General features: G+C 37.1%; 1 protein-coding gene across 2 annotated transcripts in view; it reads left to right on the forward strand.

Moving 5' to 3' along the window:
* SLC37A3 (solute carrier family 37 member 3) overlaps positions 1-16,496 on the forward strand; it is a 74,775-nt gene that overhangs the window by 39,563 nt on the left and 18,716 nt on the right. Inside the window, exons 14-15 of one of the 2 annotated variants that reach the window (XM_051963539.1) lie at positions 2,598-2,663; positions 3,537-6,196. The exons of the other annotated variant lie outside the window; for it this stretch is intronic. Of the exons in view, the coding sequence (XP_051819499.1) occupies positions 2,598-2,663; positions 3,537-3,608 (138 nt within the window). The 3' untranslated portion in view covers positions 3,609-6,196. Of the gene's footprint in view, positions 1-2,597; positions 2,664-3,536; positions 6,197-16,496 lie in introns of those variants that run through there. 2 annotated transcript variants of the gene reach the window in all.

The raw sequence follows: 16,496 nt of genomic DNA on the forward strand, positions 1-16,496 counted from the left end.
AACAGTGCCATTTAGATAAGTCCCTCGTTCTCTTCTCTTTTCCTTTATCCTCCTCCTTTTTCTCTCTGATCTCTGAGAATGAGGATCTCCCTACTTTGTAAAGCTAAATACCTTTATGCATTTGAACTTCCATCTCCTTCAGGATCTTGATCCCCATGCATCAGTCATTCCCTTTCTTTCTCTGCCTGCCAGCCTCTTCTCTACTACCCACACAGATGTTCTTAGCCATCCTTTTGAGCTCACATGCTATTTTTCTTCCCTTTCACCGACAAATTCTTTAAAAGACTTCAAAAGTCTTGTTTCTTTCCTGATACTCCTTTTATCTGTGTAACCATTCTTCTTGTTGATCCCCTAATTATGAGTGACATTTGGTCCTCTTTCCTCCCTGTGCTTTTTCCCTTGCTAATCACATTCATTCCCATGGACTCAATTATTATCTTTATGCAGATGATTCCCAGATCTATGTATATATCTCTCTCTTGAGCTTCAGTCCCATATCTTTAACTTTTGTTGGACATTTATACCTGAATGTCCTGTTAGTACCCTAAACTCAAGTCAAGTGCTGAAGTCTTCAAAGAAAATGGAATTGGGACCAAAGGAGAGGTAGATTGCAATATCAATTATTTGAAGAGAATTTTTATAGATAGATGGTTTCTACCTAATAAGGAACAGATGATGGCATTTAAATGATGAGAAACTGAGAGATGGTGGTAGTTTAAGGTTGACATGACACTGGAAAATATTTCCCATTGAATTCTGAGGAATGGGGAGAAATAAGACGTCCATGAAAGAGAGAGGATTTTGAGGTTTTTATTGCCTTTGAAGAAAGGTCTATGTTTCCTTTAGGACCAAATCATGAATATAAGGGCAAGAGGGAGAAAAATGAGAGAAAGAAGTTTAGGATAAAGGGAGATTCTTCTGCAAATACAGAGAGCTAAGTAAAAGATGATACCAAGTGGCATTTGATGAGAGAAAGGGGTGAGGAGAATCAGGTGGAGGTAGCATAGAAGAGAAGCTTTGAGCAATGGTTTGAATTATAGGGATAATGGAAGCTTTGGGTGGGAAATAGAAAGGAGACAAATGCCAGAAGTAAAAGAAAAAGAGAAGTAAAATGATGGCAACAATCTATGTAGGATGGATGAGTCAGAAAGTGATGAACCAGTTTCAGTGAGGGAAAAGAAAAGTAAGGGCAGAGGGATGAACAGGACACACAAATATACATATTCACAGAACTACATATATGCACAGTTGGCCCAGAAGCTGACAATTCAAATGAAATCTTTATGTGAAACCATAAGCCTTTTCAAACTTCAGTAGGGGCTGATGAACTTGTCCTTCAAAGCTTTTTGTAGTGATGATAGAGGAGGCATGTATCATGAAATAAGGCACTGACCTTTTCAAATCTCAGCCATGGCTAACTGGGCTTTGGATATGCACCTTCTCTTTTTCAGATAATATTTATATACCCTGCATATTTTTGCTAAATAAGCCATATATGTCTTTTGGTCACAGTAATCTTGAAAGATAGAATTTCTCAGAAATTCTGAAGTTATTAAAGCTTAAGAATCTATCAAGACTTTTAAGGTACTCTATAAAATAGTAGTGAAATCCTTAGTTTATGTAGTGTATTTAAAAAGTGAGAGGTCTTTACATATCCTTTGCATACCATTATTAAGTCTGCCCTATGGAGAATAAAGAACAAAGAAAAAGATCCATGTGCATAAAAATATTTATAGCAGCTCTTTCTGTAGTGACAAAGAAATAGAAATTGAAAAGATGTCCATCAATTGGGGAATAGCTGAACAAGTTATGTTACTTGAAATTAGTGTAATAAGTAAATTTGGTGCTATAAGAAATTATGAAGTTTCAGAAAAATCTGGAAAGACATATGAATTATTGCAAATTGAATTGAACAGAAGCAGAAGAAAAATCTACACAATAACAATATTGTAAAAATGATCACTTGTGAAAGACTTAGTAACTGATCAATGTAATGATTGAGCACAACTCTAAAGTATTTATGATAACAAATATTTTTCACTTCCAGATAGAGAACTGATGGATTCAGTGTAAATTGAAATATATTTTTTTTCTTTATTTTGTCTTGTTCTTTTTTTCTCCCTGGCATAGAACTAATGCAGAATTATGATTTATATAACTTTTGTGTAATATTTCTTAACTTCTCAGTGGTTAAGGGGAGGAATGAATGAAGAGAGAAAATTTACGTCTTAAAATTAAATATAAATTTTTTTTAAAAATGAGACCAACTTACGAGCCTAGAAAAGGTTTATATAGCTTAATGCATTTTAAATGAGGAAAAAATTGTCTGAAAATCTTCATCTTGTTCTTCTAAATGGTGAAGCAGAGCAAAATTAAGGCTTTTGAACTAATAATTGTTACCTGTCATACCTGATAAGAGACAGTTGGGGTTGGAAAAGGCTTTTATGTATGGAATGAATTATCAGGCTCTCAAAACTGGGCATTAAAAGAAAACTTCACTTTAATCCTTTCAAATAGTTGTGTTTGATCTTTGATTTTAGCCATTCAGTTTAATAATGGATACACAATCATATTGTAATCTGTTCTTTTATGTTCAGTTTTTAGTGTCTTTGATTCAGGACAACCTAGGCTGGATGTGGGTTTTCTATTTCTTCATTTTAATGGTAAGTGTATATGTTCTTTACCAATTTTTAAAACATTCCATTTTGTCTTAAATTAAGACTGTATTTAAAAACATTCAAGCAAGAAAAGAGAACTTTTTCTAAAAGACTCATTTATTTAAAAAAAAAAAAAACCTTGTTTATCAGTTCATAAGATCTCTCTCTTTTCAGGGGAAAAATGGGCCAAAATTAACCTGCATTTTTTAGTCCATTCAGTATTGGATCTCCAATTTAAGGAAAATCAACAAGAGAGAGCAAATTAACATCATTGATTATTTATTCAGGATTATTCCCTGGAGAAAATCAATCATCTATCCCTAAATTATCATGTTCCATAACAATCCACTTTTCTGACAACCTCAGCAGAAAGATCACTTGGATGCCTCAGTCTGTGCTTGAGGTCAACACTGGAAACTAATTCCAGAGTTACAACATTAAGATAAGGATGGATGGTGGACAATAATAGTGAGTAGAGAAACGCCACTTTACATTTACATGTTGTGTCACAGAAGACATTTTACTTCCATAATATCTTCCAGTGTCTCAAAATTGGCACACTTTAATGTTGTATTTGTAGCAAGGCCATATAAGCTTCAACATCCACAGCACTGAAAATGTCTATTATGTTATCCTTCTAGTGTTCATATTGGAAAGAAAACAGAACCAGTAATTTACAAATCCTCTGTTTTAATCCCAATTCCATCAATTATGCAAGTGATTTTATTTTTCTGTCTCAGTTTTTTCACGCATAGAATGGAAGTAGTACCAATTAAGAAATGACTGCATCCATCCAGATGAGTTTTTTTAAATAATATTCTTAGCAAAGTTAATTATTAGTGTTTGTGTATTTCTTATCCTGTTTTTTTTTTTTCACAGACAAGTTGTACAGTTCTGTTCATCTCACCATTAATAGTGAGGGAAATAAGATCTCTTGTGCTAAGAAGATAAGATATGTTGAATGAATGACCATTGTTCTTCGGAGAGAGGCTGTTGTAGATAAAACAAAGGACACAAACTGGACTGTTATTTAATTTAAATTTCTTTTAAGTCACCATATTTGGAGGAAATTAGGTGATTGGTGGGATAAACTGCTGGACTTGGAATCAAGAAGACCTAAGTTCTATTCCTGCCTCAGACACGAGTTCTGTGACTTCCAGGCATGTCACTTAATCCTTGTCTGCCTGACTCTACCTCCTAGAATTGTTGTGAGCATTAAATGAGATAGCATTATATAAGGTGCTTTTTAAATCTTAAAAGCACTGTGTAAATGGTAGCTATCATTATTATCATTATCATTATCATTGGAGGAAGGGGAAATCCTCCAAAATGACTTGGCATAAAACTTGAGTTAAGCCTGATCCAACATTTAGCACTATCAGTCACAGGAGAAACAGACTTTGAGTGGCCACAAAGTAAAACAACTGGCTACACTACAAGAATGGCCACAGGAAGTTCTGTTTTAACTCTCCTGCTCATCTGGACTTTGGTCAGTTTATACCTGCTGTCTTGATTGTTGCATCTGTTCTCCAGAAAACAACACTAAACCTTGAGCTTTCAAGTTCAGAAAGTTAAGTGAAGATGAGGAATCGTGGTTAGTGAACTGCTTCAGCGCTGTGGTTTACTCTGGCTTTTGTCCGTGGTTGCAGTGCAAAGGAGTAAGTGATTCTGGAAGCATTCTGTTCTCATCATGTCCATGAGTAGGACTTGGGAAATGTTTTAAGTCTTCCTTGTTTGAAAAATTCCTCTGGCATTTCAGTTGTTGGGGGGAAATGATACAACATACTTAATCACTAGCTCTCTAGCTTTAAATCATTCTGATAGCCACTCTTTCAATTCACTTGGCTTCATTAAGAATTACTTTTAACTCCTAGAAGTACCAATTAGCCTTCCTTTCCAAGGATTTATAAGGTAGATTAATTATCTTGGACATTCCAAAGTATAACTAGCAACTGAAGTATTTAGTGGCTCAAATTTGCTGCCAGGGGACTTTAATAACTAATGTAAATGAGTTATAATCTTAAACCCTATTATTAGAAGATTGATCTCTGTTCCAGGTGAGCTCCCCAAGTCATCTCAGTAAAGAATCAGAATTAGAAAGAAAGCAGAGACTTTGTGTGGAAGGTAGCATGCAACAGTTGAGAATCAATATTAGAAAAGTGCTAAAGTCTGGGAGGCAACTGAGTTATAGAAAAATGAAAACCATCTTCAAGGACAAGCATTTTTGACTAGTCACCAGCTTTACCATCATTGTGTCCATAGGTGGGGGGAGGGGGGATGATTAAATTATGTAAACCTGCTAGCTGAGGGGAAATGTGCAATTTTTCAGGTATTTTTAATCATTGAATTGGTTAGGGAACAATGTTCAGCCTCCCTGTTTTCTGTAATATGCTGTATTTATGGACTTGAAGAATCACTTTGTTGCTTCTTGCTGACAAAAAGGGAAACTTTCACTAACAAGGGCCAGAAGTCATGGGAAGAAAAAAATATATACTGACTTTTATATATATTTTTAAATTTTTTCAGGTTCAAATTCTCTTTCTCCATCCACCCCCTTTCTTACACACTGAGAAGGCAAGCAATACTCTACCCAATTATATGGGTGATGACTTTTTCCCCCAAAATTTATGTATGTAAGCATTTCATCGTGTGAGCTGTAAGAATTAGAATTTTGTTAGTGCCTTAAGATTTTCCAGATATTGAATATTTCCCAGGGATGAATCTCTAGTACTTTATTATTGGGAGGATTCATGGCTTCTCTGCTTGGTTCAGATAAGCAATGGCCTCATTTCTGTTATGTTGTTTAAGGGCCTTCCCTCCCCTTTGTTTAATATTGGACCTATTTTCAGCTAAGTTTAGATAAATTGCATACTTTGGATTTAATTACACGTAGTAGATCAACTTCAGTCTAATCTTTACTTTCTGGCATTTGATGATAAGAGGTTTTTTTCCTGAATAATCTGTGTTATTTCAAGACCCATATTAGTCCTTATTTGTTTTATCAAATCTTAACCCACGTGGAGTAATTAAAGATATATAGTTCTGTGTACTTTTTACTTAAATGTATCATTAAGAGTTTTTCATCATGATATTTGGTCTTACATAGTCTGAAATGAGGGATACACTTTTAAAGAACATATATGTGTGTGTGTGTGTATACATGCATAGATGTGTGTGTACACATATAGGTATGCATATCAACTTAGGAATATACATATGTGTGTTCATTTACATACAGACATAAATGTGTTTGTGTGTGCATAGATGGACACATAGCATGTATGTACCTTTTACTTCCTATTGTTTTATCTCCCTTAAGGAAATATGTATCTTAATAAAGACCAACTATAAAATGCTTTCATCCTTTGCTATGCAAAAGGTTCTCAGATACCTGTTATATTGAAACAAAATTCCTAATCTTTTTGTTTTTAAAAATCTGAAACAATTTTAGTTGCATGAAGAATCAGGTGGGGGGAGCATTTTGAAATGTTATTAAAAAAAGAGGTCACATAAATAAATTTTTTTTTAATGAAATGAAATTGGCATTTGTATTTCTTCCCTGAGAAAAGTAAAATGATCTGTGAGTTCCTCTGCTTTTCCTCCCTGCACACCCTTCTTTCTTTCCCCCCATAGTTTTAGAGGAAGGCCGTGTCTTTTCTCTTGCTTTCTAACCCTGTGTTTCCATACCTCCTTTGGATCCAGATTTTCCAGATTAATGCAAAGCTTACATTTTTCAATATACTCTTAACTTTTGGGGGGGTGAGGGAAGAGGAAGTCTCCTGGCTGCTAGATGTAGCAAGTTCTTTAGGACTAGTGCCTGACCTGCCTTTTTTAGGAGATTCCTCTTTTAGTTGCTAGAAGAGCTAAGTTATCTTGGTTTGCCCAAGATACTTAACCTTAATCAGTGCTTGAAGTCACTTGGTTTCTCATTGGAGTTTCCTTTAATTTTTATTTTGACCTTTTAACATCTTTTTGATCCTGTCTGGGAGGTGGCTCAGGACAGCAAGGGATAACTTTGATAACTGATATAATTGGGAGAACTAAGTTTTTCCTCCAGCTGAATTTTACTTAAAATTCTGATCAAGATATGCTCACCTTGGGGGACTCAAGAAATCTTACTCCCTTTTATTTTAACCTTTGTCCTTATTCCTCTCTCTTGATTGCACTAAATTGGGTTCTAGAGGTTAAGTAAATGTTTTTTGATTTGGGAATTTTATAGTCTACTTATTTCTTAAGGGAATTACCTTTTTCCTTCTGCAAATTGCATTTTAAAAAATAATAAAGTAGTTTTAAAGACTGTCTAGATCATTATTTAGACTTAAATGAAGTAGACATGAGGTTCTTCTTCCCTTTTGCTGTAGAATTGACTTAACTTCATACATTTCTTGGTTGATAGTGTCTAGAACACTTGTTTAAAATCATGCATATGTTACAGCTTGTTCTTGCTATGCATCTGCATTGCCCTTTGCATTACCTACAATGTTTATTTTTTCTGAGATTGTTTCATGATTTAGTCATTAATATCTTGGGAAGAATAGTGGTATATAAATTTTTGTACATATGGAGAGGAGTACTTTGGGATCATTGAAAATCCACCATTATTTTCCAAATGCAATCTTTTCCACTCTTCATCTTTTTGAATTTTGAACTTAGGCTCTTTGAGATATTTGTGCTGGTAGACTGAGACTGCCTATCCAACTGCATGTACACAACAGCTTGGGTCATAGGCAATCTTTGTGGTGTTTTTTTTTTTTTTTTGTATAGATTGATAGGCTAATTTTAAAAGGTTTTATTGATGTTCTTTGCCTTTAATTCAATTTTTTCTCATTTCCCACTGCTCCCTGTTGAACAAAGGTTTCTTATGACCAAAAAAGAAAAAAAACGCATACTCAGTGCTAAAGTTAGACCATGTCTGACTATCACATAATTCTGTTTTAATTCCCACCTCCCTGCCATGTAAGGACTTGTTCCATTTCCAAGACTGTCATTGATTTTTCTTTTACTCAAAAGTCACCTTTTTTTTTTTTTTTAGTGATCTTTTCATTTGCACTGCTATAATATGTCTTTTCTTAGTTCTTCCTATTTTTGCATCATTTCACCCAAATCTTGCCAATTTCTCTGAATTCTTCATATCATTTCTTAATTGAACAGAATATCCCATTTCATTCACATTCCATAGTGATTTTTCTTGTAGGGAGAGGGGAAGTGGCCATTTATCAATCAATGGGCATTCACTTTGTTTCTAGTTCTTAAGTATCACAAGATGATGGCTGCTGTAAAAATAGGTTAGTATATGTTGAATCCTGGCTTTTGTCTGTCTTCCTTGGAGAACATACCAGATTGAGAGTTTGGTTTAGTCACTTTTCTTGCATAATTCCAAACAAAGCAGAAGGATTAGGCCACTTCCCAGATCCATTAACTTTACATTAGTGAGTCTTTCCACAGGACCATTCTTACTCCAACATATGTTTGCATAGTATGATGTGAAACCTGAGTTGTTTTTATTTACATTTACTCCCTTTAACACTAGTGATTTGGAGCATATTTTCATGTAGTTATTTATAGTTTGAAATTCTTGAAAATTTTGTGTTTTTTCTTTGAGTATTCATTTATTAGGGAATAGCTCTTGCTGATCTCTTTGGAGGAGTCTTGGATCTCATTAAAAATGTACTTTAGTAGTCTGGAGATTGGGACACTCAACATACTAACTGTAAACTGGCATTGTATGCCTTGTAGGATACCCTTCATGACCTGGCTAGCACCTTTCTGGAATATTTCCCTGTTTTATACCTTGTTTCATTACTCAGAACAATGCTATTTCTGATATATCTATCAAGGAATCAAGTGTCTGAAACAATACATATAATGTATATTAAGATACTTCAATCCTAAATAAATCCCTGAAAATTGGAGTGTATACAAAAATTTTAAAATTTAACTTCTAATCAGCACACAGCTCTGGAGGCTAGTCACTGTATTTTGCCCTCTTGCTCAGCAGAGGGAGACAAAGTTTCAAAGACCTTGTCATACATTAATTTTTTTTGGCAGAAGTGGTGCCACATTGTTTTTATTATTACCCTGTTCATTTTGGCTTTATAGAAACCTTCTTTTGTCTATTTGCTCTTACTCTTTCCCTCTTTTTCTCTCTACCCTTAATTACAATTGATGTCTTCCAGCCTACTTCACTGAGATCATCTGGGGCCAGCTCCCTTAGCTATCTTCCCTTCTCCCTCAAAACTGCTGTTTTTGTATTATCTTATCCTTTCCCCTAGTCTCTAAAGAGGGGAAAGGGGAAAACCTCTCTCTTCTGCTTAGTGTTTAATAAATTGATTGATATTCTATCATTTTAACCTTTAAGCAACATTTCTTCAGTTCCTCAAAAAGCCTTCATTTGCTCCCAGAATCCAATACTAACATTTCATTTATCCTTTACTTTTCAAGGACAAATGGCTTTCATATGGGCAGCCTGTACCTACTTACCTCCATTTCCTCATCAACTACTCCCTCTTTGATCCTGGGAGTCTGGCTCAAAATCATAGAATTGAGGGTTAGAAGGAGCCTTAGAAATCATTAACCCAGGCTTTCACCCAACTTAGGAATTTCTTCAACAATCCATCGTTTTTTGATGAATACAGCCAGTGAGTGGGGAGTTTACTGTGTGGGACATTAACATCAAATAAGTATGTTGTGTGATAGTTCAACTTGTTAGTTCTTAAGTATCACAAGATGATGGCTGCTGTAAAAATAGGTTAGTATATGTTGAATCCTGGCTTTTGTCTGTCTTCCTTGGAGAACATACCAGATTGAGAGTTTGGTTTAGTCACTTTTCTTGCATAATTCCAAACAAAGCAGAAGGATTAGGCCACTTCCCAGATCCATTAACTTTACATTAGTGAGTCTTTCCACAGGACCATTCTTACTCCAACATATGTTTGCATAGTATGATGTGAAACCTGAGTTGTTTTTATTTACATTTACTCCCTTTAACACTAGTGATTTGGAGCATATTTTCATGTAGTTATTTATAGTTTGAAATTCTTGAAAATTTTGTGTTTTTTCTTTGAGTATTCATTTATTAGGGAATAGCTCTTGCTGATCTCTTTGGAGGAGTCTTGGATCTCATTAAAAATGTACTTTAGTAGTCTGGAGATTGGGACACTCAACATACTAACTGTAAACTGGCATTGTATGCCTTGTAGGATACCCTTCATGACCTGGCTAGCACCTTTCTGGAATATTTCCCTGTTTTATACCTTGTTTCATTACTCAGAACAATGCTATTTCTGATATATCTATCAAGGAATCAAGTGTCTGAAACAATACATATAATGTATATTAAGATACTTCAATCCTAAATAAATCCCTGAAAATTGGAGTGTATACAAAAATTTTAAAATTTAACTTCTAATCAGCACACAGCTCTGGAGGCTAGTCACTGTATTTTGCCCTCTTGCTCAGCAGAGGGAGACAAAGTTTCAAAGACCTTGTCATACATTAATTTTTTTTGGCAGAAGTGGTGCCACATTGTTTTTATTATTACCCTGTTCATTTTGGCTTTATAGAAACCTTCTTTTGTCTATTTGCTCTTACTCTTTCCCTCTTTTTCTCTCTACCCTTAATTACAATTGATGTCTTCCAGCCTACTTCACTGAGATCATCTGGGGCCAGCTCCCTTAGCTATCTTCCCTTCTCCCTCAAAACTGCTGTTTTTGTATTATCTTATCCTTTCCCCTAGTCTCTAAAGAGGGGAAAGGGGAAAACCTCTCTCTTCTGCTTAGTGTTTAATAAATTGATTGATATTCTATCATTTTAACCTTTAAGCAACATTTCTTCAGTTCCTCAAAAAGCCTTCATTTGCTCCCAGAATCCAATACTAACATTTCATTTATCCTTTACTTTTCAAGGACAAATGGCTTTCATATGGGCAGCCTGTACCTACTTACCTCCATTTCCTCATCAACTACTCCCTCTTTGATCCTGGGAGTCTGGCTCAAAATCATAGAATTGAGGGTTAGAAGGAGCCTTAGAAATCATTAACCCAGGCTTTCACCCAACTTAGGAATTTCTTCAACAATCCATCGTTTTTTGATGAATACAGCCAGTGAGTGGGGAGTTTACTGTGTGGGACATTAACATCAAATAAGTATGTTGTGTGATAGTTCAACTTGTTAGTTTTTCATTATGCTGGGCCAAAATTGGCTGCTTATAATGTCTACTTAGTAGTTTTCATTCTCCCTGGGGTCACAGAGGGTACCTAATTCTCTTCTATATTATGGCTCCTCAAACCTTTGAAAACAGCATGTTGTCTATTCTCTTAACTCCACTGTGAACTGTCCTAAAGTCACCAGTGACTACTTCTTTGCAGAATCCAGTGAATACAGTTCTCCTTCCCTGCTATACTTAATTTTGAATTTTTTTTTACATCTTTGGCTTCTGTCATAGCAGGGTCTTCTCTCTTTAAGGGTTGCTTCATGGCCTCCATCTAGATTTCTTCCAAAGACAAGTCTGAGACACTGATTCTTTTCTACAATTCTTTAGAGACTAGATCAGCTTCTTGTCACTGATTTGCAACCTGTAAATGTATCTTTCATTTATCTGTATTTTAAATAATCTCTTATTACAAGCTTGCATATTTTCTCCACAAATATGAACATTTAAATAAAATGAATGGGGGAAAATCGTCAATAAATCTTTAAAATCCAATCTATATTTCAATTTTTGTATTTGTCATTTTTTTAACAGCACAATAATTGGTCTTCTATACAAATCATTTATTTCCCAATCACTGAACACTTAGGGAGTTTTTAGAGATTTTTTTTTTTATTGTTGTAGCAAAAAGTGGTTACAAATATCTTTTTTTCCTCTACTAATAACAATCTCAGAATAATAATAGATTTGCTGGGCATTTACATTTATATGGATAATTATAATGAATTAATTATATATTGCCAGATTGCAAATCAAAAAGACTACGTGAATTATAATTTTATCAAAAATGTAATAAATTGCCAGTTATCCCATGAATATTACCAATGTTTCTGTCATTTTAAAAACTTTGCCAATTTTCAGGGTGTAAGGTGGTACCCTAAAATTGTTTTAATTTACTTTTCTCTGATAATTAATTTGAGCATTTTTTCAAGTGATGAGTAATAGTTTGTGCTGCTTTTTCAAAATGCCTCATTATGTCTTTTGACCATATCCACTGGAGAATGGATATTGCCCTTATAAATTTGTATCAATTCTGAATTTTGCACTTTTTCCAGATCTATTTTTGCCACATTTTCCTTTGTTTCCTATTTTGCTTATATTGTTTTAAATTTCAAAACTTTAAAAATAATTTTTGTTCAAAATCCTTTTATGAAACCTAATTTGTTTAATTTGTATCTAATAATTTGAGAGTTTTAATCCACAGTTGAGATAAAAATCATAAGAAATTTTTTTTCTAGTTTAATATTTAAGTCACTTGTTCAATTGGAATCTGTATATAGTGTGAGTTATTGAGACATAGTAGCATAGTGGAAAGAACACTGGATTTGGAGACAAGACCTGGATTTGAGTAGAGATCTGCTTTTCATGATTATCCGTATAATCTTGGGCAGATCACTAAATTTCTTTGGGTCTCAGTTTCCTCATCTGTAAAATAAAGCCTTGGACTAGTTTTTGAAGCCCTTGTCGACACTTACTTTTATAATTTTTTTTTCTTATTTCTATAGTCTTGTTGTATTTTGAAATCTGGTTTAGATATATTGCCCCTTTGTTTTTCCATATACATTTTGATAATGTGTTCAATTCTAAAAAGTAACCTATTGGTATTGGTATTACATTGAGTCTATAAATCAATTTGAAATTTTTGACATTTTTATCATATGAGTTCAATTTATATATTCTTGGGTACTGTACTTATTATCCAGTTCTTCTGTTTCTTTTTAAATTTTTTAAAAGTTGTCTTTGGTGAGCATTAGTTGCTAAATGGCCAAGTTTTTGATCCATTTTGTTAGTATTATAGACAGTATTTTTCTTAGTTTTTAGTATTACATTTTAAAAATTATTTTTATAGTTTTGTTTTCTACTCCAAATGCCTTGCTAAATTAGAGAAAACTCAGTTATTAAGAAAGCTCAAATTTCTTATTGAGTCTATAAAACTTATTAGATGTTATTATACAGTTGTGTCTGACATTCTGTGACCCCATTTGCCAATAAGGTTTTTTGGCAAAGATATTGGAGTTTGCCATTTTCTTCTCCAGCTCATTTTACAGATGAGGGAACTGAGGCAAACAGGAAGAAGTGACTTATCTAAACTCAGATTAAGTGTCTGAGGTCAGATTTGAACTCATGAAGAGTCTTCTGATTCCAAGCTCTAGCTCCTCTTTTCTTGATATACAATCATATTATCTCAGTTGCGTCTGTCCCTGCTTCATTTTATACCAGCCTTGTTTCCAAAAAACGTAAAATTTCCACAGGGTAGCCATCGACAAATGTTTATTAAATACTTACTATCTGCCTCAAGAAGCTAATATTCTAATGGAATAACAAGCCCATATGTGTTACCAGCGCCAAATCCCGCGCAATCCCAGGACCTGGGTGCAAGTAGTCTGCGGGTCTGCAACCTATCACCCAAATAACTTACATGCTTTCCCCAAGATGTCTGTTTGTTCTCCAATCAGCCAGAGGACACGGTTAGTTCAAGAGGAGAGGCGTTTGAGGAAGGTGTACACTAGAACGTTAGCATGACACGCTCTTCCCGACAAGCGTGCTGGGCTCACTCTCCAACAGATGTGCCCGTCGTCAGGGGGGAGGTCATACGGGAGGGGAGGGGCGACTCAAACCCAGTCTGGTGGTGATCACACCGCTCTTAACTAGGACCTCTCCTTGCCAGATTAAGGGATCTCCCCGGCAGGCCAGCTCTCTGCAGTGAGCTGAGGGCCTCTATGGTGCCTTTATGAGGGCAGGCTCTTGTGTCATAGCCTCCATCCCCAGCCAGCAAAAGTCAGAGGGGCCACAAGCTACGATCAGGTATTCTCTGTTAGTCCTAAGTCTGGACTGGAGACGAAAAACTCTGTCATAGATAACTTAGGGTTAACCACTTTTACGGGCACCCACGAGCCTCTACGGTTACGATTCGTTTGAGCCCGAACAAAAGGTAACCCAAGGAGGCGCGGTCAGGGTCCTCCGGCTCCCTAGCTCACCTTCCTGTTTTGATACCCAATAGCCGCAAAGTTTGCTGTCATTTACCCAGTGATAAACCTCCACCTCCCTGTACGCATACAAAGCACATAGAGTCAGAGGGACTATGGGGCATTCTGGACCGACCCCGTGGCTATTTCCTGATGGCCTGACGCCTGCCGCTTGGGAGAAGCCACAACTGCTTTCCTCTTAAGATTTCTGTCGGCTACCGCTATGTCTAGGGGTGTTTGCATGTTTTATGTGACGGGTGTTTTAGACCCTGAGAGCAATCAAGTTGTCACAACATGTGTGGGAGTTAAGTAAGTGGGTCATAAATTCTGTCCTGTGTAATTATGTGGGCCTGTAGGTATTTATCGGAGTCTTGCTTGTGGGGTCCAGAATTCAAACTCAGATACTACTTGGGTCTTTGGGGCTAAAGTAAATCATCAGGTGAGTCATTTGGGTAATTCCACAAACCCTTCCTTTTCCTGGAATAGCTCTCCACCGCAGCAGGGCCCAACAATGGACAGTGAGTGCTGGCCCGAGGTCGGGAAGGCCCGACTTGAAATTTGGCCCCAGACCCTTGGCAGCTCTGCGTTCATCTGTTGGCCATAGTTTCCTCATCTATAGAATGGGAATAATGATGGCACCTACCTGTTACATAATAGCAGCATGGGGTTGTAGGGAGGATCTAAGGAGACCATGATGTCCCTGGCACAGAGCACATGCTACATCAATGTTTGGTTTTGTTATCCTTCGGTTGTGACCCCATTTCAGATTTTCTTGGCAAAGATACTGGAGTGAATGTGAGTGTTAGCTGTTATTATTACTGGCCCATCTGCAGGGTGAAGGAAAGATGATTTTAATTCCAGCATCTGATCAGTGATTGCTAAGCATCACGGAGAGAAGCAGACAGGGCGGCAGGAGCTGGAAGGCTCACTCAAGGCACCCTGTACATGTGAGCACTTGTATCCTGGCAGCCAGACTGGGAAAGGAGGACTGGGGAGGGTGCCAAGGGGTCTGCCAGAACACCCGTGCCCTTGGCAGAGCTAGGAATAGAATCCCCAGCTCCCAGTGACTCATCATTCCTTCAGTCAGCTCCAGCAGTGATGTCAGTGACTGAGGGCAGGGTGAGTCAGGTCTCTCCACGGCTTACTCACCACAGCATCTCAGTCCAGCCATTCTGCTGACACTGTGGCTGCTGGGATGTGGCAAAGGGAAGCTGAGGAGGCAGGAGGCAGGACTGTTTGCTCTGACTCAGGCCTGGAACGGGTCCCTTGAGAGCACTTCGCGAAAGGCTTTTTGCTCTTCCCTGAAGTGCACCCTGGGTGAGTCTGAGAAACAAGGGAAACACTGAAGCTTGGAGGGAAATGAGGGAACAGATTGACCCATCTACCTCGCCAGGAAGATCAGTCCTAGATTCTTAGTGTGCTGTCTTCCTTGAACTGACCTTTCCTGACCCATTTTGTGTGTCCCCTCCTTATTCTTAGTAAAATGGAAAAATCACTGATCTGGGAGTCAGGAAGATCCAGATCTAAATAACCTAACTGTATAGTCATGAACAAATCACTAAACCTTTCTGGACTTTAGTTTTTTCATCTGCAAAACTGATATAATACTATCTACAGGATCTATCCCATAGGGCTTCTGTGAAGATCGATGCTTTACAAAACTCAAAGCATTGGATAAATGATTGTTGCACCAATGGATAAGCCCCATCATCCTTTTCTTCTAACCCCACCAACAGTGCCCCAAAGAGAGATCCATTTCCCTCATCCTTGGGCATAAGCTCTTGCTTGCTGTATTCCTATTGATAGTGAGCCCAATCCCATAATGCAGTTTAAGAGGATGCTTCTGGCTAATGAGTCACCTGGATCTTGGCCCAGTTCCATGTCTGCTAGAATCCATGGTTCTGATGTACACTTAGCTTTCCAAAGCTCCGACCCTCGTCCAGCTCTCTCCTGCTGCTGCTTGCGTTCCACGCCTCCGGGACACGGCTCATTTCTTCTTGGCCACATGTGAAGCCCTGATTTCCTTGGGTCCGCTGGAGTGAAACCAGCAAAATGGCTGGATTCTCAGCTCCTCCTGTAGTCTTTCTCTTTCCCCTTGCCCTTTGGCACTGTCCTTATAAATGACCGTGTCCTCAGAAGGACTTCTGCTAAGCCAGCCTATCTACCAGTGACTTCCTACATCATTAATCAGAATCATTCCAAGGAACTATACAGAAACCAAAGCAAGTTCAGTGATTTGCCTAAAGTGATCAGGTGTGTTCGCACCAGAGCAAGTGTTCCAATTCAGAATTCTAGGGAAGGGAGCCCATCTTTTGTTGCTCTTCTGCACAACACACCCTGTTCCTTGCGTGTGCCAAGACTGAGAACATCTGATAGGGTCACAATCAGTAGCAGGAAGCCAGAAGAGGTGAGAGAGAGCCTTTGCATTTGGACTTGGGTCAAATCTTGTGGTGAGTGTATTTTTGGATCACCAAAAATTCCAAAACCACAGAATTTGCTGTTTAATAGAGTGTGACCTGTGACATTTGTGGGTTCCCCCTTCCATTTTTTTATTCTGAATGTAACCAGCTAAAATGAACACTTCTGTGCACAGAGTAGGACAGAAAGAGGAGGCTTTCAAATGAAATTGTAAATCTTTATTATGTACAGCTTGCTTTTAGTTTTA

Source organism: Antechinus flavipes, chromosome 5, assembly GCF_016432865.1.
Source record: "Antechinus flavipes isolate AdamAnt ecotype Samford, QLD, Australia chromosome 5, AdamAnt_v2, whole genome shotgun sequence".
Lineage (NCBI taxonomy): Eukaryota > Metazoa > Chordata > Mammalia > Dasyuromorphia > Dasyuridae > Antechinus > Antechinus flavipes.